Consider the following 22,145-nt stretch of genomic DNA (forward strand, 5'->3'; position numbering starts at 1 on the left):
TAAATGTCAGTTAGCCACGTTGTAGTATAAATAACGAGATTGATTGATGCCAAAATAAAGAGACTAACTATTGATAGAGGCCCCATGGAGATCTTCATTGATATATTAATTTAATATAAGGTTGATGTAGCTACTATAGTTATATAACCAGGCGCTTCACGAATCCCAGCACCGCATTCACCAACATCTATTGAAGCCCAGTTGAAGTCTAAGCGGAAACGCATACATGATACTCTGCCCAAAGAGCATTGCAGCCAGATCCAATAGCAGGATTCCACTTGTACAGCTGGGCCATGGTAACCTTGTATGTGCTCTGAAGAGAAGCACAGGTGGTAGACTTGTTAACGAAGTGAAACTTCTTGCAGCCCTTGACCATACCAGACTGGATAGGTGAGGGAGTTGAGCCGCTGGTGGGAGGGTTGGTAGGAGTCTGCTGACCGACAATGCCGACACAGACGTTGTACCCAGCCCACAGTCCCTTACAATCAGTACCAACAGGGGTGTTCCACGCAGCAATCTGAGCCATAGAGATCTTGTAGTAGTCCTGAAGGGAGGCACAAGTAGTGGTAGATCCGACCAGGGCAAACTTGTTACAGTTTGCGTGAATTGGCTCTCGGATAGGCGATGGAGTGGAGATGCCGTTGGCAGGCTTGGTAGGAGAGGGAGCGGGAACATTGGTGGGAGGCTTCCAGCCAATAACGGAGACACAGACATGGTACTGGGCCCACAAGCCGTTGCAACCAGAACCAACAGCGGGGTTCCACTTGAAGATCTCGGCCATGGTGATCTTGTAGTAGTCTTGGAGAGAGGCACATGTGGTGGTCGAGCCAACGAGAGCGAACTTGTTACAGTCCTTGACCATGTTGGCCTGAATAGGCGAGGGTGTCTCAATACCATTACCGGGAGAGGGTTCGGTAGGAGTACCAGGTTGGAAGCCAATGATGGATACACAAGCATAGGCGTTAGCCCACATGGAGTTGCAAGCAGCACCAATACCACTGTTCCAGGTTGTGAACTGGGTCAGTGTGATGCCATATTGAGCCGCGATATCAGTACAGCTTGCGCCAGACATTACCAAGTGGAACTTGTTACAGTTGCTGACCATGCCAGGCTGAATACTAGCAGGTGTCTCAATACCTACAAGCCATGAATTAGTATGAATGAATACATGTGATGAGTGATTAGATCTCAAAGCGGAGTCCTACCGTTAGATGGCTTCGTGGGGGAAGGCTTTGAGGGCTCAGGTTCCTCAGGCTCGACTGGCTCAGGTTCGAACATGGCCTCGACACAGTAGGATTTACCGACAGTCATGCCCTTGCAGTTATCACCGAGAGAAGGGTTCTAGACACAAGGATGGTCAGTTAAGAAATCGAAATAGAAGTCATCGGTTAACACGTACCCATCTCTTAAACTGCGCGCTGGTAATCGAGTTACCAACGAGGATATCCTCGCAAGACGTCGCCTCGACATAGTCGTGCCACCAAGTACAGAACTCAGTGGTCTTGGTGTCGTGAGGTAGTGCAGGAGAGACACCATCTCGTCGAACAGGACCCTTGGGAGTGGCAGCAGCCTGGGTCAGCTGAGCACCAGCTAAGAGAACGGCAAGGAACTTGGCGTGCATTTTGTTAACGAAAGTGTAGAAGGAGAACCAACGAAGGACTGAGGTTGGATGTGAACCGTGATAGAGGTGAGGAGAGAACTATCACAGAGCTGCGGTTGTGGTTCTATTTGAGGTAAATCCTTTAGACAACGTTACACTTAGAAAGAGGCTGAGATGGATAATCACGTGTTTGAACGACTTACAGAGAGCATTCTTGGCGCGTGAATTCTTTCTGGTGTTGATGCCGCCAAGCATCAGCTCGTGAGATGAGCCAAAATTCTAGACTTGCTACCTATAGTTACTTCCGGAATAGTCCGAACACGGCTGTGTCCACCTGATAAGAATGTACCAATAGAACAGCGAAGTATCGCTGATGAGATTCAAGTGAAGCCATCCCGTCTTTCGACTTGACTCAGGAATCTGACATGCATGGCAGCATTCACGGGCCAAGAGCCTCTTTTCGACAATCATGTTCAGCTCACCTGCGGAAACATAATTGCCGTTGGTCGGCCTAAATCCTACGACTAAAAAAGTCCCTTGCCTCTTCAAATGGTAATATGCCGCGATCCGTTCCTGCAGGAAATTAACCCCTGCGTCGCGTGGTGCCGATTTCTCTCTTGGCAGGACATGCTACGGTCAATGCTACTAAGCAGCGTGCCTACTTAGGTCTAGGTCTTGGCAGGGACAGAGTTTTACTACAGGGATAAATGGATATTTACAAGAGGAAACATCCGGGCTGGGATCAACTGATGGATGTTACCTTGGGTTCAAGGATAATTTCATCCAGTGTACAGGATCAAGATCCTACATCGACTTATAGCCCCACGAGAATGGAGTTATTCTTGTGAAGACATCAGGGGCAGTAATAATTACATCCCGCTATTCTATCGTAGTTTTGCCACAGCGGAATTGGAGCACATTGGCAGGTTGGCAAGCGTCTACCAATGTAGCATGAGAATTTGCATTACTATGGGATGTTTTTGTTCTTCCACTACTGCATTATACCAGATCCCAATAATTAATTAAAGGAGTACTAGTCTAGCATCATTCCAGAAGTTTAACGATATAGACAACGGTACCCTTGTCCTGAGTGTCTAGTAAGGCCATAAGGCTGCGGAGTGATTTCTATCAAGATCGAGCCACTAAAAAAAGAAGCTTAAAGATTGTGAATCCTAGCGTGCGGTTTCAAAGGGCTAATAATCGAGCCGGCGGGCCGAGGCTAGCCCCCCTGACTACTGACGCCAAGGGTTATGCCGTACCTGACAAGGAGGGGCGGACACATGCAAGGGCGAAGCAGGTCACTGATCTTGTCTGCATTATCAGATTACATCCAGGAACGTGGGTCCAGTAAGACCTAATGCCATATTGAGGCACAATTAAAGGGAAGGACCCTTTGTCCCGACCCGTCGCTTAGAAGAGTATTTTCCTAGGGCAAGATGTTAAGACGGAGGCGGAGTGATTATAATACCCTGTCTAGCCTGTTCAAACTTATTTAGCCTATCAACTTGTGGCGAGATATACCACGTCGATCCACTTTGTCATGGGTCTGGCTTACGCCCAGCCTTATGACCCAACTTTATTTATTACTTTGTTATTACGGTATCATGAATATGATAGGGCAGTTTAACAAGAAATGGAGTCTTATTTGTAGCATGTAGGCCAAGCCGAGGCGACTCCGAGCCTCGGCTGCAATGGCAACTTGGGTCGTTAACATCCGTAATTATCGCCACTTACTCAAAGACCACGCTTACTCTCATCATCAAATTAGATCATGCTGGACTACAAAGACATCTCAAATTTCTCACTGGTGGAGAAGCGCGAACTACAACAGTCAAGGGTAGTGAAGAGGTTGCCTGATTGGGTGCAGTTGAGTGAGGTTCAGGGTAATGATGAGCCCATACGTATAATCATTCGATTGTTAGGTAGTAACAGATGACAAAAGAATCCAGAAAGTCTGTAATGTTTCTGTTTGACCAAGCCATGATAATTATGATTAATCAATGAATTAATGAATAACCTACATCAAAACACAATTTGATGTTATCTAAAAAATGAGGAATTAAAAGCGCGTCATGGTTAAAATGTTTAGGTTACCTACCTTGTTATCGACTCGAACTGTGATGGCTCGTTTCAACACTTATTAACTCCACCAATGCTAAAGACTTATCACTAAAGACTCAAAGAATACTTAAACACTGTATTTATTGAACATGAGCATCATCGAGAAAAATGTCTCAAACTTATTAAAAAAACAAATAAAAAAATGGAAAATATCTATTTTGGCGATACTTTGCCCATGCCTTGCCAGACCCTGATCTGTACAAGGCCTGAACTCGGTAGTTTGGGGCATAGGCTATTTCGTTCCTGACGTCTCTCAATGCTGTCTTGAATCTTCCCCTCTTCGTAGTCAATTACTGTTTTTTCTTTCGCCAGGGTCAATTCATTTTGTTCATTGAACTCAAATCTGCCATCCTCCACATCGACATCCTTCTCCCTTCCACGCCTCTCTTGGTCTTCTCTGTAGAACGGATTAGTTGAAAACTCAGAAGCAACTACCCATAAATGCCAGCTTGGTTCTGGGTCAAGCATTTTGTAAATATCCTTATAATCGCAGGCAATTGCTGCAGCTGCGACTTGCCGTTTCATCTCCGGCACACGCTTAGCGAGCTCATAAAGAAGATTCCAATCCGGGCGCAAAGGCCACCAGATGATGTACGGCATGGGGACTCCAGTCGGCCAGCCATTCTCAAAAGCGGAGAGATCGTTGATCATGATGCGACGAGCCATTATGGCTCGCTGGATGTCCCATGTGTATGGAGCAGACCTGGCGTAGATAGTGTTGACTTTGATCTGTTCGGCCCACCAGCGAGCGTACATAGTGTGATGCAAGATGCCACGGACGACACAATCACTATCTAGGAGACTCAAAGTTCTTCCAGAGTTGGCGAGCCGAGCATAACGCTCGATGTTGCCGTCATGAGCGGCCATCTGTATCAATAACGTCTTTTTCACCGTCGGCAGATCCTCAGGCAAAGGAGTGTAGAGAAGTTTTGCCTCATCGTCAGTCAATACGCTGTAACGTTCCTCCAGTTCCTGGTCCTCGAGGCAAATATGCATGTCCTCTTCGATACATGGAAGTAGGTCTTCTTTATCGCTCTTTTCGATGCCTTGTCGAGCTGCCAAACGCCATCGCACTTCGGTATCACCGTTCAAATACGCTGGGCATTTGTAATCCATAACTTCAATGGAACGTCTGCAGTCGTCCATGATGGCGTAGCGATATTTGAAACCCATGATCTCTTCATAGATAAGTTTCGCACCATCTGCTTCGCTCTCTCGCGCCTCTTCAGCGAAAGACACATCCGGTAAAAGGTCAAGTTCGTGAAAAAGGGCGTGGTAACCTGCTGCAGCGCAGGCACGACCGACTTGGTAGCGCATGTCAGGATATTTCGAGGCCAAAGAACGGTATGTATCCTCGGTCGCAAAATCGGGATACCATATACAATATGGATGCTCTTGCGGCGCCATCCGTTCTGGAATCTCATTGCTCATGATGAGGCGAGCGTTGCGGGCTCGTGCAACCAGAGGCATGGAGGAGCTTAGACGGATGACGGGCTCACTCATGGCGAAGTGGTAGTGCAGACGAATGCCCCGAACAAGCGCTGCTCGGCTATCGCGATGATCGAGGAGCCTTGGGACGGCATCGCCGCGAATGGCTTTTTCCTGATCTGGCCGGAGTTCTAGGTAATTGGTACGCTTGTTCATTTCTTTTTCACTGAATGATGGTGTCAAGATGAAGATGTCAAACTTGCAAAAGAGGTAGGCTGATTTATTGGGTGATGGCGGAGTAGAGGGATTAAATATTCCTCCAGGGGGCAGGGTTCCATTAATTTTAGGCAAACAACGCTTATGGAAGTCCCCACAATCAAGGGCAGGGGTATCGGATGTACTGCTAATAAGCCATGAACACAACGCTGGAATGAGTCATGTCGTGATAGTCCCAAGTGTTAGATCCAACAACAATCAACTGTAAATTATCATGGTGATCAATCAACTCTACAGTAATCCTCCATCAATATCCAATCTCTCTAGTAGCGAAATCCATCGCAAACTGAACTAGATACGTTACCAATCAACCAACAAGATACAACTCTCTCCTCCAAAACAACACCCAAACATACTGCACATCCATCTATCTCGAACAAGACGGAGGCTTAATGTTGCCTAGTCTGTTACTAGCATTCTTATGCGCATCGGTCCACACCACCTTAGCCGCGTGATGAGACACGTTCTGATCGCTGTAACCAGGGCCAGCGTTTGCAAAGTCCTTGTTTGCCAGGTTTCCCAAGTTGTCAGCCCATTTAACAAGACCTTGGATGCCATCGCTGACACCTGCAGCTTTCAGTTGTCTGTTGAGAGCATCAGGGTTCTTTAGATAAGACTCTATCAAGTCCACCCTCTCATAGGTAGTCGCGCCGGGAACAGGAGATGTGACCTTTTCAATGACCAGGTCGTTGCGATTTATGCCAAGACCGTAATTCTTTTTATTGGTCGGGGTATTTGGAGGGTCGACGTCTCTGGTCATTTGCTTGATCAGCCATTCATCAGCCTCTTGCTTGCGAAGCTGAACAATGTCCTTGGACAGTGTTTCTGTCCTCATGTTTGTCTCGATCAGCCTTCTTTTCCATTTGTCGTCATTGCCAAGATTGGTGAAGTAGTCTTGGAACTTCTTGTCTACACGACCCACGAGCTGCATGTAGTCCTTGCTTCGGAGGCTTGTGACTTGTTCAACATCCATAGGCTGAGCCCAACCCTTGGTCTTTAGGGCATCGACAGCCTGGGCAGTCGTAGGCTTGCCAACACCTTCACCATTGGGAGCCACTAGAGATTTATCGACGTCAATGGGATTGAGCTTCTTCTCCAGATCTGCCATGAACTCCGCATATGTCAATTTGCCGTCCACGGTGTTGACCAAAGAGAAATGCTTTAGGGTGATCCATTTGTGATTCTTGTTCTGTTTGAAGATGACGTCCTGCTTGTCTGGCCCCTCAATGTCGCTAGGGGGAATGATAACTCAGTATAGATCATGTATTTGTGTAGATACAGGGATACTCACCAGAAAAGATCGTACATCTCCCAGAGCCAGATTCTCTCACGGGCATGTGATAACTTGTTGTCAACTGCAGCACAATCGGCCAGTTGAAGAAGACCTAGGAACAGCCATCCTATGAAAGCCCAGTTAAGGGGCCCAGCATGGCAACGCATGCTGTCAGTACGTCAGTGAGGTGTCCCTCAAAGTATGAAAAATAATGAGTGTATTGAGTGAGTGAAATCAAACGAATGAATAATAATGATGAGTGACTGGGGAGCAAAAAAAAGAAGGGACGGGAGAGCTTAAGCTCCCGTAGTTATGAGGGTTTTAATAAAAATCGAGGCTCAACCATATGTCTCGGAGTAGATACCAGGGCCAAGATATTTTAGCTAACAGCATGGTGGGCTGGCACGCATGGGACCATGGTCTGGTACATCCACATTTCTAGAGCTCAGTCAGATGTCTTTTTGCTCAGGCTAAAAACTGAGTAATCTCCGTCAAAGGATCAAGTATAGTATACACCGGTTGATTATCGTCTTGGCTTGATGCAGTCTGACTAGCAGGTGGAACAAGATGCCATCTTACTCTTGCAAAGGTCCATTTCATCTACCCTTGATTCTCATAAATGCTACCCTGTGGTACATGCTACTCAGTAGAATGTAAAATCTCGTCAGATAATCAGGTGGACTTGGCTGCAGCGTGATTTCAGGGGTCACAAAGGCTGCGCCGCTGTGTGCTACCCTGCCTTTAATCATCCATGTCCTTGCCCCATACCCCTGCTCGAATCCCACGTCCGATGCTCCACACACATTATACCCTAGCTTCCATAAGCTCCCGTGCCTGACAAGTGTGTAATCTAGAACTTTATTCTCCGATAGCCGGTCGGGAAGTTATCTTGTTCGAGTTAGAGAGCCAAGAACCGCAACAAAACACCAGAATTAGCCGTCGTGGAGCCAATGTCAGCACTAAAAGGATTTCACAATACCCAGCCTCGGTGGTACTATGGACCACACGATGGTCTCGGCTGCGTGGTGTTGATCCGTTATTCCGTGCATCTGACTTTCCTCTGTAATTTGAGAACAGCGAGACAAAACAACTTGCCACTGATGGATCCGACAGGTCCCTTGTTTCTCTGCACTACTTTGGCGGTTGATACTGCAGAGCACATGTCAGCAAAACACTCTCTCCGTATTAATTATAGCCTGCTCGCCCTTTTTTGCTACAGTCCATAAACCAACACACTCACTTTTCATCCATTCCTTCATTCATTCTTTTAGTGTTTCAATCTTTCATGGTGTTTACCTTCCTTTCTATACCATGAGGGTACACACTGTCATTCCTTTTATTGGCATCTTAGCCGGCCTCAGTTCCGCTGCGACCAGTCGCGGGAACAGCACTCGTTTGGGCCCAATCGATGTATCCAAAGTTCAGAACTCGACAGAGCATGAGCTTGATCTGGGCACTACCCCTCTCGCTCCCTATGGAGTGAAGCAGACTACCGAGGAGTGGGCAACACCTTTGGTCGATGGCTGCCCTCGACTTTGCTCTGTTGCTGGCTCAAACGCTACCAAATGGACACACATCCACAGTCCTCAAGATCTAGAAGGATGTGAAGCTCCTCTACTTTTCGATCTGAATGTGCACACCGAGACTGTCGAGACCATTCGTGTCTGTGCTCTCGGTGGGACCGGCTCCTCCAACCCTTCCAAAGCGGCAGCACACTTGCGTGCACACCGAAGACATGCTAAGAGGGCTGAGAAGGACACAAAGGATGAAAAGGCCTCCGCCGGCCAGTGTAATCCTGCTCCTCTTTTTCCTGTGCCTGTGCTTGTTACTTCTGGCATGCCTGGAGTGCTAAACGCGAGTGCCGATGTCACTACTGCCGTCCAGGGACTAAAGCAACACGTCAAGTCCTCGTGTGGCAAGACTGTTCTCTTCTCCAAAGCAGGATCTGCCATTGTCGGTCTCTATGTTAGCGCCGACATGGGATCTGTCGCTGCCACCGACATACTTGAGCGATTTGAGAAGGCTGCTAGTCAGGGCACTCAGATCATGCAAGCCTGCGACATCAACCCAGGAAACCCCTACACCTTTGGTATATTTGCCGTGGACAAGCTCAGTGACTTTGAACTTGTACGAAAGAACGTGAAGACATGGGCCAGTGGTTACTGCGCGGCCATGCCTCTCACCAGACCCAAGGATGCTGATATCAAAGTCAACATCCCTGGCGGTGACCTCTTCATGGGCGTATCCAATGGAACCTCCGTGGCTGAGACGGGCTTGGTGAGCGATCTTGAAGCCCGCGCCGAGTGCAAGACTACCAAAGTTCTTCAGGACGATGACTGCACCAAGCTCAGTGTTAGGTGTGGCATTCGAGGTAGTGACTTCATCAAGTTCAACCCGGGCAAGCAGAACTTCTGTGATACCCTTAAAGCCGGCCAGGTAGTCTGCTGCAGTTCTGGAACACCACCTGACAACAAACCACAGCCGGAGTCAGATGGCACCTGTAAGACACACACAATCGGTCCCAATGACACTTGCTATGACGTTGGAGCTCCCTTTGGTCTTAATGAAGACGATATCGCAGGCTTCAACAAAGCCAGTTGGGGTTGGGCAGGTTGTGGAAGACTGCAGCTCGGTCAGATTATCTGTCTCAGCAAAGGCAACACACCCATGCCAGCCACTCATGAAGGCATCGCCTGTGGACCACAGAAGCCTGGCACCCAGAAACCATCAGGATCCTTTGATGGATGGGATCTTGCCAAGCTCAACCAGTGTCCTCTCAAGTCTTGTTGCAGCGGTTGGGGATACTGTGGTACTACCACTGAGTTCTGCACAGAGTCTCCTTCCGATCCCAAGGCACCGGGAGCCTTCAAGCTCAACACCAACGGATGTATCTCCAACTGCGGTACTGACATTGTCAACAACAAGTCACCACCCAAGGAGTTCAAGCGCATCGGCTACTTCCAGGCTTATAACCCCGGTCGTCCGTGTATGCACATGGACGCTTCTGAGATTGCTGAAAACTTCAAGGAGCTCACTCATGTCCATTTCGCCTTTGCTGGTATCACTGCCGACTACGATGTAAATATTCCAGAGGATGTCAAGAAACAGTTTGACATCTTCGACAAGATGGACGCTCCTTTCAAGAAGATTCTGTCCTTTGGCGGTTGGGCTGAGTCAACTGACGCCGCGACATTCCAACGTTATCGTGATGTGGTTAAGCCCGAATACCGTTCCAAATTTTCCGCAAACGTTGTCAAGTTTTTGGAGAAACACAAGAGCTTCGACGGTGTTGATATTGACTGGGAGTATCCTGGTGCCTCTGATCAAGGTATCCCCGCTGGTGACAAGAACGACGGTATCTATTACACACGTTTCCTCACCGTGCTTCGAAACCTGTTGCCATCAAGCAAGTCTCTGTCCATTGCCTTGCCCGGTTCTTTCTGGTACTTGAAGCCATTCCCCGTTGAGGACATGGCCAAGATTCTCGACTACTTTGTCTTTATGACCTACGATTTGCATGGACAGTGGGACTACGGCAACAAGTTCGCTAGTCCTGGCTGCGAGAATGGCAATTGTCTGCGATCCCATGTCAACCGTACCGAGACCCGCAACTCACTCAGTATGATCACCAAGGCTGGTGTGCCAGCCGAAAAGGTCATTGTCGGTATTGCAAGTTATGGCCGAAGTTTCCGCATGGCAGACAAGAGTTGCACAGGACCTCACTGCCTTTTCACTGGCTCATTCTCGGAGTCCGAGGCTGAGCCCGGTCAATGCACCGATACCGGTGGCTACAGTACGTGCTTCATTCCCATCACGTCAGAGATTTGTTACTAACATTACTCTCTCCAGTTTCTAATGCCGAGCTAGACGAGATCTGGCAAATGGCGGGCGAGAATGTTGAGGGTGTCACGGCCAAGCGATGGCACGACACCAAGACACATTCCGATATCATGACCTACGGTACAATGGGTAACGGCATGACGGACTGGGTTGCGTACATGAGCGACAAGACCAAGGAGGAGCGTGTTGCATGGGTCAAGACGCTCAACTTTGGTGGTACCACCGATTGGGCCATTGATCTGGCGGGTTACTTTGAAGGACCTAGCAAGAAAGATGGAACATCCAACGGTGGTTGGTCTGACTTCAAGGCTGATGATCTCACTTGCGACTCCAAGAACTGGCCTGACAGTCTGGAGAAGCTGGCCGAGAGCGTTGATAGCATCAACGGAAACTGCCGTTCCTTGGCCTTGATGAACATCCTGATCAAGGACCTCATTGCGGCTGTCGACGAGTACAAGGACGTATCCAAGAACTTCAACGACGCTTTCGGCTGGTACGCCGACTGGGTCAAGGATTCCATCGACGACCGAATTGAAGAGTTTATGGCGCCTGGCCGTGGCAAAGGTCTGAAGTATATGGACTGCGAGTGGAAGAGCAACAGAGGTAGCGACAAGGGTCGTTGCGATGAGACGTGGCCACCTGTTGCTCCAGGACCAGGTGCCGGGGGTCGTGTTGTATGGTATACCATGCGCGACGAAAAGGGTTTTTACGATGCTCTTCTCGCCGAGGCAGGTATCGAGAAGGACTGGGTTGAATGGGTCGAGCAGGACGCACAGATGGATCCTTGTGTCTGTTTCCAGCCCAACATTTGTTCACCACCCGGTTGTCAGTCGGGCAACAACTACGAGATGCGTAACAACTGGCTGAAGCGTATCAGGGACAAGAGCAAGATCAAGGTCAGCAACCCCAAGGAGGTTATCGACGAGGCTATTCCTTCTACCGACGAGTTAATCACGGTTGCTATCGGTACATTTGCCAACATGCGACTGGGTAACTCAGACGCCGACCCAGCCGATATCGTCACGTCGTTCAGTATGCCCATCTTCATGATGCAGGATGCTTCCAAGAGCATCAAGGAGATGAAGGAGATCGGTGAGGATATGAAGGAAACACACACACGAAACCTGATTATCAACATCCTAACTATCGTTTTTGCCGTTATTCCCTTCGCTGGTTGGGCTGCGAGTGCACTTGGAGGAGCTGCCCGCATTGCAACTGCTGCGCTCATTGTAGGTGAGGCAGGCAACCTGGCCATCAGTATCGTCGAGGTTGTCGACAACCCGTCGTCTGCTCCCTTTGCCATCTTGGGTCTGCTGATCGGCGCGGCCGGTCTAAGGGGAGGCATGGCGCCTGCCAAGGCCTTCAAGAATGCTGCCGACGCCAGGAGGGCGTTGAGCGCGAATGATATGATGGCCTTTTCGCAACAGTTCCGTGATAAAGACAAGTTGGTGCAGAATATCATCAAGTCTTGCAACTTCAGGTGAGGTCTTTAACAGACTTGAATGAGCAAGGAACAGAATGTTTTGCGAGCAGGGTGTCTATGAGAAAAGATGTTGCTTTGGTGGAAGGAGCGTTGAGATAGTTTATAGGAATGGTTTCGTGGGATAGATGAGAGATGTGGAAGATGGACAATTCATGGGTATTTTGTCGTTTGTAGCATTGTAGCACATTACATTATGTTTTCTTTGTCGACATTAATGAATTAAACTGCATGGTAACTAGTAACTCTGGTTGGCAATGATCGTACCATGAGTCAACATATCCATTCGAAGTAAGTCAAGTATTGAGGTCACTTTGAAACATATGATTTGCCAATAAAGTCTTTTGAACTACACATACTAGCTAGATTAAGTTCACTCTATCGCTCCGTCTTCATCATTAACAATTTCCCAATTCATATTCCCATTCTTCCTTGACAGTCACCTCCGATCTCTCACTCATTATCCTTCATATATCCACAGATCATTGTACCAGGGCGGGCTTCAACTCGATGCTCATAGCTTTTGGGTATCGTTGGGCATTGGCTTCTTATGCGAAGAAGCGGGTGGCGCGGCGGGTGTTGCGGTTGTTGTTGTTGTTGTTACCAGTGACAGCCTCAGTCTCATCCTCATCTTGAGCGGCGCCTTCGTCGTCAACGTTGTCAGTGTTGTCGGTGTTGTCGCCAGCATTGTTACCGGCGTTGTTGCCAGCGTTGTTTCCGGCATTGTTTCCAGCATTTTTACCAGCATTGTTACCAGGGTTGTTGTTACCGGCGTTGTTACCAGCGTTGTTGTTGCCAGTGGTATCATCACCAGTAGTGGCGTCGCCAGTGGCATCACCAGTGCCGTTTGTCTGAGCCATCTGAACGGGGATGACACCTCCAAAGGGACCAGCACGGGCTGGGTTTTGGCATCGCACGAGACAAACATTGTCCTCGCCAGCAACTGTACCAGTGCAAGTCTGTCCAGCAGGGATCGATGCCACGAGAGGGAAATCGCCCATCTCACCATCACGGTTTCGGCCACGGTCGTTACCCTCAACGTTGGTAGTGACAGGAATGTTATCCCATGAGTTACCAGTGCCATCGGAGTTGATCATGCAAGTGTAGGGGCCAGCACCATCAGAGTTGACTTGGTGGACAGTCATCTCAAGGCTACCACCAGGGTTGACTTGAGGAAGTTGGTCACCAGTCTCCTCCATGATGTCGAGAGTACCCTGCTCGACATTGTTGTCTCCGCCAGCGAGAGTCTCGCCAACAGTGTCAGCGGCATCGCCACGGAAGCGAGTAGCGTCGGTCTGGAAAGGACGGCGGCGGGTGCCATCACGAGGAGTGGAGGTGTCAACACCGAGAGCCATGCCAGAGCCACCAGCATCGCCAACGGCGTTGGTGATGACACTGTGAGCAGCTGCGAAGTCGGCAGCGAGGAAAAGGGCGAAAACGATGTTCTTGACGGTGGCCATTGTGATTATTGTGAGTGTTGGTAAGAAAGAAAGGTAAGATTGTCTGATTAAAGAGGAAGAGGCGGAAGAGTTAGAAGTAGTTGTAAATAAAAGACCTGACCGGCAGGAGGAGAAGGTGAGTAGAGAGAAGAGGAGATTGTTGTGATTGTTGAGTTGTTGGTGATGGTTAGAGTTGACAATGGAGAGACAATGAGCATCCTTATATAGAGAATTTCAGCAAACGTTTTTTCTCTATTGAGAGATATATCACCATTCACATTTTCCCAAGAGGTTGAAGCCAAGCAAAGTCGCGACACAACCCGAGACGTCCAAGAGGTTCGAAATGGCTATTTTGGAGCTTCAGAAACATATCACCCATAGACAAAACATATCACCCACAGACAATTGGCATGTGCTTGGACTCAAAGTCAAAGAAACATATCACGACACAACCTCAATTACGCTTGGGCCTTCGCAGCCAAGACCCGGAATGCTCGTCTGCCGGCGAAACCCACCAGCACAGCCTCTCTTAAACGAAACGTCAAAACGGCTCTTGTTCGCTTACCCAACCATTGACCAGTCACAAAAAGCCAAAACGTAAAACGCATTGACCACTCAAGAGCTCCGCCTCTCGGATCATGATCGACAACTGGCATCACAGTTGTCTCACAGCGGGGCAAGTGAAACTCTGTATTATCTTTGAAGAGATCGAGTGAGCGTCTATCATGTTCGCCAAGATCCGAGATTGCCGTGCTATGGGAATTCTTCGTTTCAATCCTGAGGAGCCAATCGCATGTTGGGAATGGTGTTCTAGGGGTCATGAACACCGCGGCAGGTGGTGTTTCAGGAGGTTTGAGGTGAAAAAGGCTGAGCACGCGGAATGAAAAAAGACTTCACGATATCATTACTGAATGCGACAAGTAATAGTAGAGAGTTTATAGGGTATACGATAGATAATATGGTGTTGACAGCAGGACGTCACTGAACGACTCTCACGTGATATACCCTGTAGTCCAGTGCAAATTTAAGCTTCACTAGGCGGTATATACTATACAGAGCTTACAGACAAGACGAGAGAATAAGTGAATATGATTCGTATGATAAGAGTTCATGTTTCGATTTACTACCGACGTTGAGAATGTTAAATGCTGTAAAAAACAAGCAATGATGCTAAGATATTTAACGTGAGTTCATGAAAAGGTGGATCGCTATGAGAAAAACACTGAAATACCACGAAAAAAGCATGAGTCCGTCCACTGCTATACTGTTAATGAATGCAGGACTCAAGAGGACAGCGAGTTTGATGAGAAGGCTGTCTACAATGCTATAGAATTCATGTATAGCATTTATATTTAATGATATCTTGCTGAAGGGTTAGTTAGGAATCGCACTTAACGATATGAATTAAGATAAGATAGCTCAGCGATAAGTTTCGCGATAGCATGGTAAAAGATAAGGTGTGAGATAAGATATCGATAAACTCACAGATAAGGATCTTAGCCGAGGTTGTTTCAAGGAGCACCTTTATTGTCAGTGCGACAATTGCAAACAAGAGTATCATGGATTTTTTGTCCAAGTGTCGCAAGGGTCTTGAAACTCTCATTCGATAGCTCGAGTCAGTGCCACAAGCTTGGCATTTACACATGTCTTGTTCCCGTTCCGGTCTCGGTCTACCTACATCACTAGTTATTATATGAGAATAATTGGAATTTTAGTTTGGCTGGGTTACTGGGGCTAGTCGAATTGGTAAGATTTAGAGATGGAAGGTCATCTTCCCTTTGTACAAAAGACATGCCGTTAAGACTTCAGATATCATCAGGTCATGAAGGAACAGAGGAGATGCTGATAAGATTTGAGATAAGGTAGAATAACGGTTATACGTTATGCTTAAGAGGTCATTCTGAAGTATAAAAATAACTACCGACGGTGCAACAACCTCATCAACGATGTAGAGCAGTGCAGCGCGCAGACTCCCCACACTGCCTTAAGTTTCGAGATGGCCGCTAAAAGTGTTTATTGATGTCTGCCAACACCGAGCGGACTCGATCATGATGCGAAGCATCTATAGGAAGAATAGGCCGAGGAGGGGCTGCTTTGCAAAGGCCACGCTCGTTCGCAACTGCAAATGCCACCCGGACCTCACCAAACTCTTGGAACAGGTCCCAGATTGGCTGCAGGATAGCCGAGATGCGTCTCGCTTCGACATGGTCCCTCCTGCGAACTGCATCCATCAGCGCAACCGATGGCGCGGGGAGAAACCCAGCGATCACGCTGTACCATACAGAACCACCAACCAGTAGTGACTCGTGGGCCAGCGAGTCCCCACTGTATCCGACAGAAAACCCAGCAGGAAAGTTTGCGGAAAGCGTCTCATGTGTTTCTCTTGGCTTAGTGCTAGGAGCGGGCTGCTTGAGCGCAACTACGTTTGGCAACGCCGCGATACGAGCAAGAAGCGCGTCGCTAAAGGTAAAGTGCGTCGTGCTCGGAGTATTGTAGATGCAGATAGGTAGTGTGGTCGAACTGGCGACTGCAATGAAGTGTTGGTACACCTCTTCTTCAGTTAACTGATTATACGAGACAGGTGCGAGTAGCAAGCCATCAGCCCCCGCCTCTTCAGCATCCTTGGCTAGATTCTGTGCGTCATCCGTCCGAAGAGCACCAGCAGAGACAATAAGTGGTTTTCTTCCCTCCAGAGCTTGTCTTGCTGCTTCGATCGCCCGCTTGCGTTGCTCCCTCGTAAAGTAAGCGTAGTTTCCAGTACTACCCAGCAAGCCAATCGAATCGATGCCGGGAATATCCAACGTCTCGATGATCCGAACCAGAGCGCTAGTGTCGACGGTGCCATCAGGATCAGCAGGAGTAATTGGGAATGCCGAAAGGCCTTTGAAAATATCCGTCTTAATGCTCATCTTGAAGGAGATGCTATAAAGCGATGATTCTGGATTGAGTGATGCGTTCCGGAGTTTGTCAGGATAGATGTTGCGCTGAACTCTACTTGTAGGGGATCTTCATCTGCGAATGTATGACAATAGATCGAGTGCTCCGTCCTCAATATATATATTTCCAACATCCTTCCTCCGTTCCACCTGTTTCTGTGAACTCGGAGCTCGGATAGGCCAAAAAATCCATCGACTCCAATGCCCCGCTGCTAAGGCGCGGAACAGTTAGCAAGTTCATTGGTTAGGTTCCGAGAAGTTAATGATTCCATAACTGATGGTTCGATTATTGCGGGACGCCATATTCTGACGCAGTCTAAAATCCGACGTAACTAGTGTAGTTGACGTCCGGTCGGGCCCTTTGTCCAATGATAAATAGTTCCGATGTGACGCTTTCCTTCCCCATATTTAACCTTGAAGTGAGGTTTGTGGGGTTGATTAGCGCGTTCTCGGAGCGTCAGCTAATCAATATCTATTCCGTCTTCCGCGGATAGGATTTGTGCGAATGACTGCTTACAGTCCGATAGATCTAGCCTCTGAGCTCTCCTTGGCTAACAGTTCACCGGTTGCCTTGGTTCAATTAGCATGATTGAGATCCTAGATAAAAGGACGACTGAAGGTTGAGATTTTTGCAATAAAGAATCTATTACGATATAATATTATTAACGTTTATATACCTCTCTGCAATAACTGATCAAAGAGTGAAATATCTTTGAAACATACACATTCCTGTTTTCAACATCATTATCATCTAGTCTAATATCACGATGCCAACCTCCGCTACAGCTAGCCAAGCGTCTTCATCCGCACCAGAGATCAATGGGGCTCCACTTCGATCCAAGGATTATTTTGATAAGCGCTCGGCCGAGGAGATGCAAAAGCATCTCAAAATTCCCCAGCGTACCCTTCAAGAAACTCTAGCTTGCGCTTGTCGACTCATTGCATCCAAGCAAGAAGACGCTGGTCTTGCCGGTCAGATCAGCGCCCGGTCTGAACGTGGAGATGGCTTCTATTGGACTCTACGATTTGGACTGGGTTGGGAAAAAGCTCGACCTGAAGATTTCATCGAAGTAGATGGGGATCTGAATACCATTACCGGCCATGGCATGCCCAACCCTGCTACGCGCTTTCATCTCTGGGTGTATGCCGGCCGCCCAGACATTCAATCAATTATTCATACGCACTCTCCTTGGGTGCAAGTCATGGCCGCTGCGCAACAGCCGCTCGTGGTTGCACAGATGGACATGACACCGTTTTATAACGACTGCGCTTTTCTCGGCGAGTGGCCTGGTGTCCCCATTGCAGACCAGGAAGGCGTCATTATCACGGAAGCGCTTGGGGACAAATACTCGATTATCCTTGCCAACCATGGTATGCTTACAGCAGGTAAGAGTGTTCAAGAGGCAACATATCTGTGCGTCTACCTTGAGAGGGCTGCCCGTATTCAGGTACGTGCACGGTCTTTTGGACCTCTGAAGCCCGTTGATGCAGACCTCGCTCGCGAGGCTGGTTCTTACCTGCGCCGACCGACAATTATGAATGCAACATTTGAGTACTGGTATCGACAGACCAAGAAGCCGGAACCGTTGCCATTTTGATTTTTGTTTATTCATGTACATATTGTTAAGTCAGGAAAATCGAGCTTGAAATTGTATTAGTCATATTCATGTGACGTTATAATCTGGAGGATAGATCGGAGCTAGTGGATGATATATGAAGTTAGTCTGCCCCGCCTCATTTTAGAAGTCCATATTTAAATAAACATAAGTGCCATCCCATTGCAGCCATAACTTTCCACCGTTTTATATCCACGTCGATGGCACGACAAAAAGTCAGCGCAGCATGTGAGAACTGTCGGCGCCGAAAGGTTAAATGTGATGCACAAAAGCCCGGTATACATCACGTTAATAACTAACATAGCCATCTTACTGACTTTATTATACAGCCTGCCGTCCATGTATCATTCGAGGAGAGTCCCATTGTAACTACAGTAGAGATAAACCGGCTCGAAGAAGACAGTATACCCTGCTGCCACAACGCTTTCCGCATCCAGATGGGCGGAACAGAAATGATGTCGCGGAAGGGTCGTCATTGCTTTTGTCTCTAGCTGCGAATTCTGACTCTGTGGATCGGCCACGATCTGTCCAAGCGTCACCGATGGCTAGCGCTTCAACTGGCACTGCGTCTACATTGCCCATCACGGTTGACGCTTTGCTACCCGAGCCAATTGATGACAATGCACCGCACAGTGCCGATGCTATGACAGGCGTTGGCAAGGACCCTTTGGCGAGCGTGGAATTCTTCGGTGGTAGCAGTGCTGCCTCTTTCGCGGCTCAAATCAACTCCGCTGTCGATTCACGTCTCGGGAAAAACCAGACACAGTCGTCTATAGAGGTTACTAATAAAGCTAGCGACGAGACTGGGGCCAGCCAAAACGGTGCAGCAACATTACATCCAGACTACATGAACTTTCCGGCATTTGCCCTTCCTCTTCGAACCTTCTCGGATCGTCTTCTACAGGACTACTACGACTTGGTTTGGGTCATTCTCCCCATCCACGACTGGGCGGTCTTTAAACACGATTATGATGCCATCTGGATTGGTTCTGAAACCAAGATACACGTCAAGCCTCTACACTGCATGATTAACATGGCGCTCGCGCTGGGCACTCAATTTTCCCAAGTTGTTCAGCCAGACAAAAGAAGAGAACTAGGTCAAACATTTTGGGAAAGAGCCCTTGTACTATTCGATCCTAGAATCCAACAGAGGGCTTCTCTGCAAGGACTGCAATGTCTACTGCTTATGGGCCTATTTCTACAGAGCACTCATCAATCCCACCAGTGTTGGATGGTTGTTGGCTCTGCTGTTCGTATGGCCCAAAGTCTAGGGCTACACTTGTCTAGAACGACGACCTCGGCAGAAAATATCCGGGACAGGGAGATGCTGCGTAGGACATGGCACGGATGTGTCTTTATGGACCGGGTTATGTCTATGACATTTGGAAGACCGAGCATGATTGCAAACTGGCTCTACGATGCCGTACCGCTCCCCAGCATGATTGATGATGACTTCTTGGATTCCCAAATTGAGCCATCCGTAATGCGGCCAGATGGTGGTACGCCAACGATTGCTTTCTTCATCAAGTCCGTGGAACTGTATAGCATAGTGAACGACTGTCTTCTTGAACACTACATGCAACAGCCAGAAAAAGCTGGCCAGAGTATGGAACAGATCATTTCTGTCATTCAGTTTGATGACAGGCTGGTGCATTGGATGCGTTCAATGCCAGAAGGTCTTCGATACCCTTCTTCAGTCAATGCGAACTACGCGCTTCAGAGGCAACGGATCGTCCTCCGTTCCCGGTCAGTGAATAAATTCTGTTATGTTGTTAAATATTAATTCGACCGTGTTCCAGGTATCTTCATGCTCGAATCGTTGTCCTCCGCCCAATACTCACAGAATCTTGCTTGAAGCAGGTGAGGCCCGATGACAGTCGCCGGTCTGCACCAAGAGATCAATTTCTTTCTGAAAACTTGATTGGCCACTGTTCGAATGTTTGCTTCGAATCCGCCCGCGAGATCATCCAAATCATTTATTCAAATTTGGACCTGGAAACGGTAACCGGCCCTGTCCCAGCTTGGTGGTTTGCAGTCTTGTGTATGTTTCAAACCTGTTCCGTGCTACTCTAGTGTGACTGACCCACTATCCTAGTCGTATACACAGCCGCAACAGTGCTCCTCGCCGAGCGTCTCGGTCAGCTCATCTTGAATGATTCCAACGTGGAGCCATGGTCAGCTGAGCCAACTTGGGATCAGGCAATCCAGTTACTCAAGGCGTACTCCAAAGTCGGGGAATCTGCCAAACGTTGTGTAGTAGCATTGGAAATTCTACTCTCAAAGATTCAAGGTTGTCGCGGTCTGACGAGAATGCCATCTGAAGCGAACGCTAGGGAGCCGTCTGAGCCCATGTTCCCTAGCGGGGGACAGAACTCAAACCTACTCACCAACAACAGCTTTGGGCCAATCATGGACTTGGATGTTTTGAACCTGGAGATTGATGATATGCTTTGGCTGAACACTTCAGCTGCAGAAATCTTGTTCTAATGTCGAGATGGCTTAGGATATCCCATGTTATATGATGCAGTATACTAAGCGGTCGAATATGCAGGGCCTAGATCTGGTGGTCTAAACTGTCCCTGGACTTTATGCCCCCAAAGTGTCAACAGTCTCTTCTTGTAATCCTCTTCCAGTCCCATCTAGTACTGGGCCGCAAGATATGAGTCTATGAGGCGGTCCAAGAAGATGAACAATTTCTCGTTCATTCGCTCATAGTTGTTCATACGTAGATCGTCGGGCTGTTGGACAAAGCGATGTTGCTTGAGGGTAGGAAGCTCATCATTGCTCGCCTGTATTAATGCCTCGACGACTTCGTGGTTGAACTCCAAATGGCACTGGAATCCATACACCAGACTCGTATATTCAACTACTTGGCGTGGACAACCCGAGCTCCAAGCAATGATCTTTGCGTGAGGTGTGAGTCCTGGCATGCCACTGTGCCAATGGCCGACTAGCAAGCTGGAACCAAACTGCGTGAACTTCTCGCTTATCTCCCCACCTTTGGTGAGTGTAATGGGGAAATTGCCGATTTCCTTCTCAGGGCTTTTCTCCCATGATGCACCCAGAGATTCGCCAACAAGCTGTGCACCTAAACAAACACCCAAAACCGCTTTACCAGCGTTGACGCATCTCAGGATCAATTCTTTTTCGCCTGCGGCGTTGAAATGTGGGCACTCATCCGTGGTGGTAGATGGATTTTGAGGACCTCCCAGAACGATTAATAAGTCGATGGAGTTGATTGATTGGGGTAAAGGGTCGCCAAGATAAAGTTGAGAGTAAGAGGTGCTGTATCTTCGGTCTTTTGCCCAGGCCTCATATGCTCCAGGAGCTTCGAAGGACTCGTGAATAATGAAGTGAACAGAGATCATTATGCTGTCGTTTGAAGGATATACGATAGTATTATGTGCTTGTGATGATCCTTTGAAGATGATAGAATTTTGAAAGTGTCTTTTCAGGATCAAATTATAGGGTTTATATTAGCAAATCGAGGGAGTAAATGCACCACAACGGTCCTTTATTCCTTTATGAACTTTGGGTTACAACTGACTCACAGATAAGAAAAGGAGCTCAATATTCCGAAATTGGATCATTTACGTAAGAACAGGTCCACATATGTGATGCCGAAAGTGTGTCGAGACAAATCTATAATGTTCATTATTATGATACTACTTTCCTTCCACCTAATCAAGTAATCGTATAGTTATTTCTTCATGGTTTATCAAATGCATTAGTGGTGCTGGTACTGCTATATCCCTGTATAAGGTTAGTTGCTTTAGGTGAACCAATTGAAACTCATTCCGATGCTCCTTAGCTCATGGAGCTACCACCACTTTTGACCGAGACGGAAAGGCTGTTAATAGGTGCATTCTCCCGAATTGATTCCTCATCTTTCTTTCACACAACCCCACTCTGTACCTTGAACTACTGTGGTCAATTGTCAATTGTCCAAGTTTCAATTGCCCAGGTACATGTTGACTAATGTTAGTACACTTACTGCGAAGTCGAAGCTTGCCGTCAAGCACAATATGAATTGGCTTTTTAGCACTGACTGATGATGGATTGATTGATGAACTGCCACGTCTCAATCTTGATGTACTGTTTTCGGCGGCCGGTGCAGGTTTTTCGATACGGTCACT

The 22,145-nt window shown here is 47.9% G+C and overlaps 9 protein-coding genes across 9 annotated transcripts; 3 read left to right on the forward strand and 6 right to left on the reverse strand.

Annotated features, from left to right (window-relative positions):
• Positions 1 to 92: 92 nt before the first annotated feature.
• Positions 93 to 1,778, reverse strand: EDB82DRAFT_537535 (LysM domain-containing protein). The gene is made up of 3 exons (XM_025736471.2): positions 1,400 to 1,778; positions 1,206 to 1,341; positions 93 to 1,137 (listed from the first exon to the last, which is right to left on the reverse strand). The coding sequence occupies exons 1-3, from the start codon at positions 1,619 to 1,621 to the stop codon at positions 209 to 211; spliced, it is 1,287 nt and encodes a 428-aa protein (XP_025587075.2). The 5' UTR covers positions 1,622 to 1,778; the 3' UTR covers positions 93 to 208.
• A 2,017-nt stretch (positions 1,779 to 3,795) lies between these two features.
• Positions 3,796 to 5,435, reverse strand: EDB82DRAFT_502287 (uncharacterized protein). The gene has a single exon (XM_025736472.2). The coding sequence runs from the start codon at positions 5,363 to 5,365 to the stop codon at positions 3,875 to 3,877; it is 1,491 nt and encodes a 496-aa protein (XP_025587076.2). The 5' UTR covers positions 5,366 to 5,435; the 3' UTR covers positions 3,796 to 3,874.
• Positions 5,436 to 5,611: 176 nt separating this feature from the next.
• EDB82DRAFT_576091 (uncharacterized protein) lies at positions 5,612 to 6,978 on the reverse strand. Its single transcript, XM_025736473.2, has 2 exons — positions 6,717 to 6,978; positions 5,612 to 6,657 (listed from the first exon to the last, which is right to left on the reverse strand). Exons 1-2 carry the CDS (start codon positions 6,863 to 6,865, stop codon positions 5,793 to 5,795), a joined length of 1,014 nt encoding a protein of 337 aa, XP_025587077.2. The 5' UTR covers positions 6,866 to 6,978; the 3' UTR covers positions 5,612 to 5,792.
• A 1,031-nt stretch (positions 6,979 to 8,009) lies between these two features.
• Positions 8,010 to 12,229, forward strand: EDB82DRAFT_462547 (uncharacterized protein; the record flags this gene model as incomplete). The annotated part of the gene is made up of 3 exons (XM_065607883.1): positions 8,010 to 8,787; positions 8,908 to 10,491; positions 10,548 to 12,229. The coding sequence occupies 3 exons, from the start codon at positions 8,010 to 8,012 to the stop codon at positions 12,020 to 12,022; spliced, it is 3,837 nt and encodes a 1,278-aa protein (XP_065465116.1). The 3' UTR covers positions 12,023 to 12,229.
• Positions 12,230 to 12,346: 117 nt separating this feature from the next.
• EDB82DRAFT_502291 (uncharacterized protein) lies at positions 12,347 to 13,874 on the reverse strand. The gene has a single exon (XM_025736476.2). It carries the CDS (start codon positions 13,476 to 13,478, stop codon positions 12,567 to 12,569), a length of 912 nt encoding a protein of 303 aa, XP_025587079.2. The 5' UTR covers positions 13,479 to 13,874; the 3' UTR covers positions 12,347 to 12,566.
• Positions 13,875 to 15,000: 1,126 nt separating this feature from the next.
• Positions 15,001 to 16,688, reverse strand: EDB82DRAFT_502294 (dihydrodipicolinate synthetase). Its single transcript, XM_025736477.2, has 2 exons — positions 15,320 to 16,688; positions 15,001 to 15,203 (listed from the first exon to the last, which is right to left on the reverse strand). The coding sequence occupies exon 1, from the start codon at positions 16,364 to 16,366 to the stop codon at positions 15,461 to 15,463; it is 906 nt and encodes a 301-aa protein (XP_025587080.2). The 5' UTR covers positions 16,367 to 16,688; the 3' UTR covers positions 15,001 to 15,203; positions 15,320 to 15,460.
• Positions 16,689 to 17,160: 472 nt separating this feature from the next.
• On the forward strand, positions 17,161 to 18,007 carry EDB82DRAFT_576095 (class II aldolase/adducin N-terminal; the record flags this gene model as incomplete). Its single annotated transcript, XM_025736478.2, has 1 exon — positions 17,161 to 18,007. The coding sequence occupies one exon, from the start codon at positions 17,161 to 17,163 to the stop codon at positions 17,989 to 17,991; it is 831 nt and encodes a 276-aa protein (XP_025587081.2). The 3' UTR covers positions 17,992 to 18,007.
• Positions 18,008 to 18,550: 543 nt separating this feature from the next.
• On the forward strand, positions 18,551 to 20,496 carry EDB82DRAFT_525761 (fungal-specific transcription factor domain-containing protein; the record flags this gene model as incomplete). Its single annotated transcript, XM_065609145.1, has 3 exons — positions 18,551 to 19,755; positions 19,809 to 20,050; positions 20,105 to 20,496. 3 exons carry the CDS (start codon positions 18,551 to 18,553, stop codon positions 20,494 to 20,496), a joined length of 1,839 nt encoding a protein of 612 aa, XP_065465117.1.
• On the reverse strand, positions 20,257 to 21,512 carry EDB82DRAFT_198929 (glutamine amidotransferase class-I). Its single transcript, XM_025736480.2, has one exon. The coding sequence runs from the start codon at positions 21,375 to 21,377 to the stop codon at positions 20,649 to 20,651; it is 729 nt and encodes a 242-aa protein (XP_025587083.2). The 5' UTR covers positions 21,378 to 21,512; the 3' UTR covers positions 20,257 to 20,648.
• Positions 21,513 to 22,145: the final 633 nt, after the last annotated feature.

Source organism: Fusarium venenatum (genome assembly GCF_020744135.1).
Source record: "Fusarium venenatum strain MPI-CAGE-CH-0201 chromosome Unknown EDB82scaffold_2, whole genome shotgun sequence".
NCBI classification, from domain to species: domain Eukaryota; kingdom Fungi; phylum Ascomycota; class Sordariomycetes; order Hypocreales; family Nectriaceae; genus Fusarium; species Fusarium venenatum.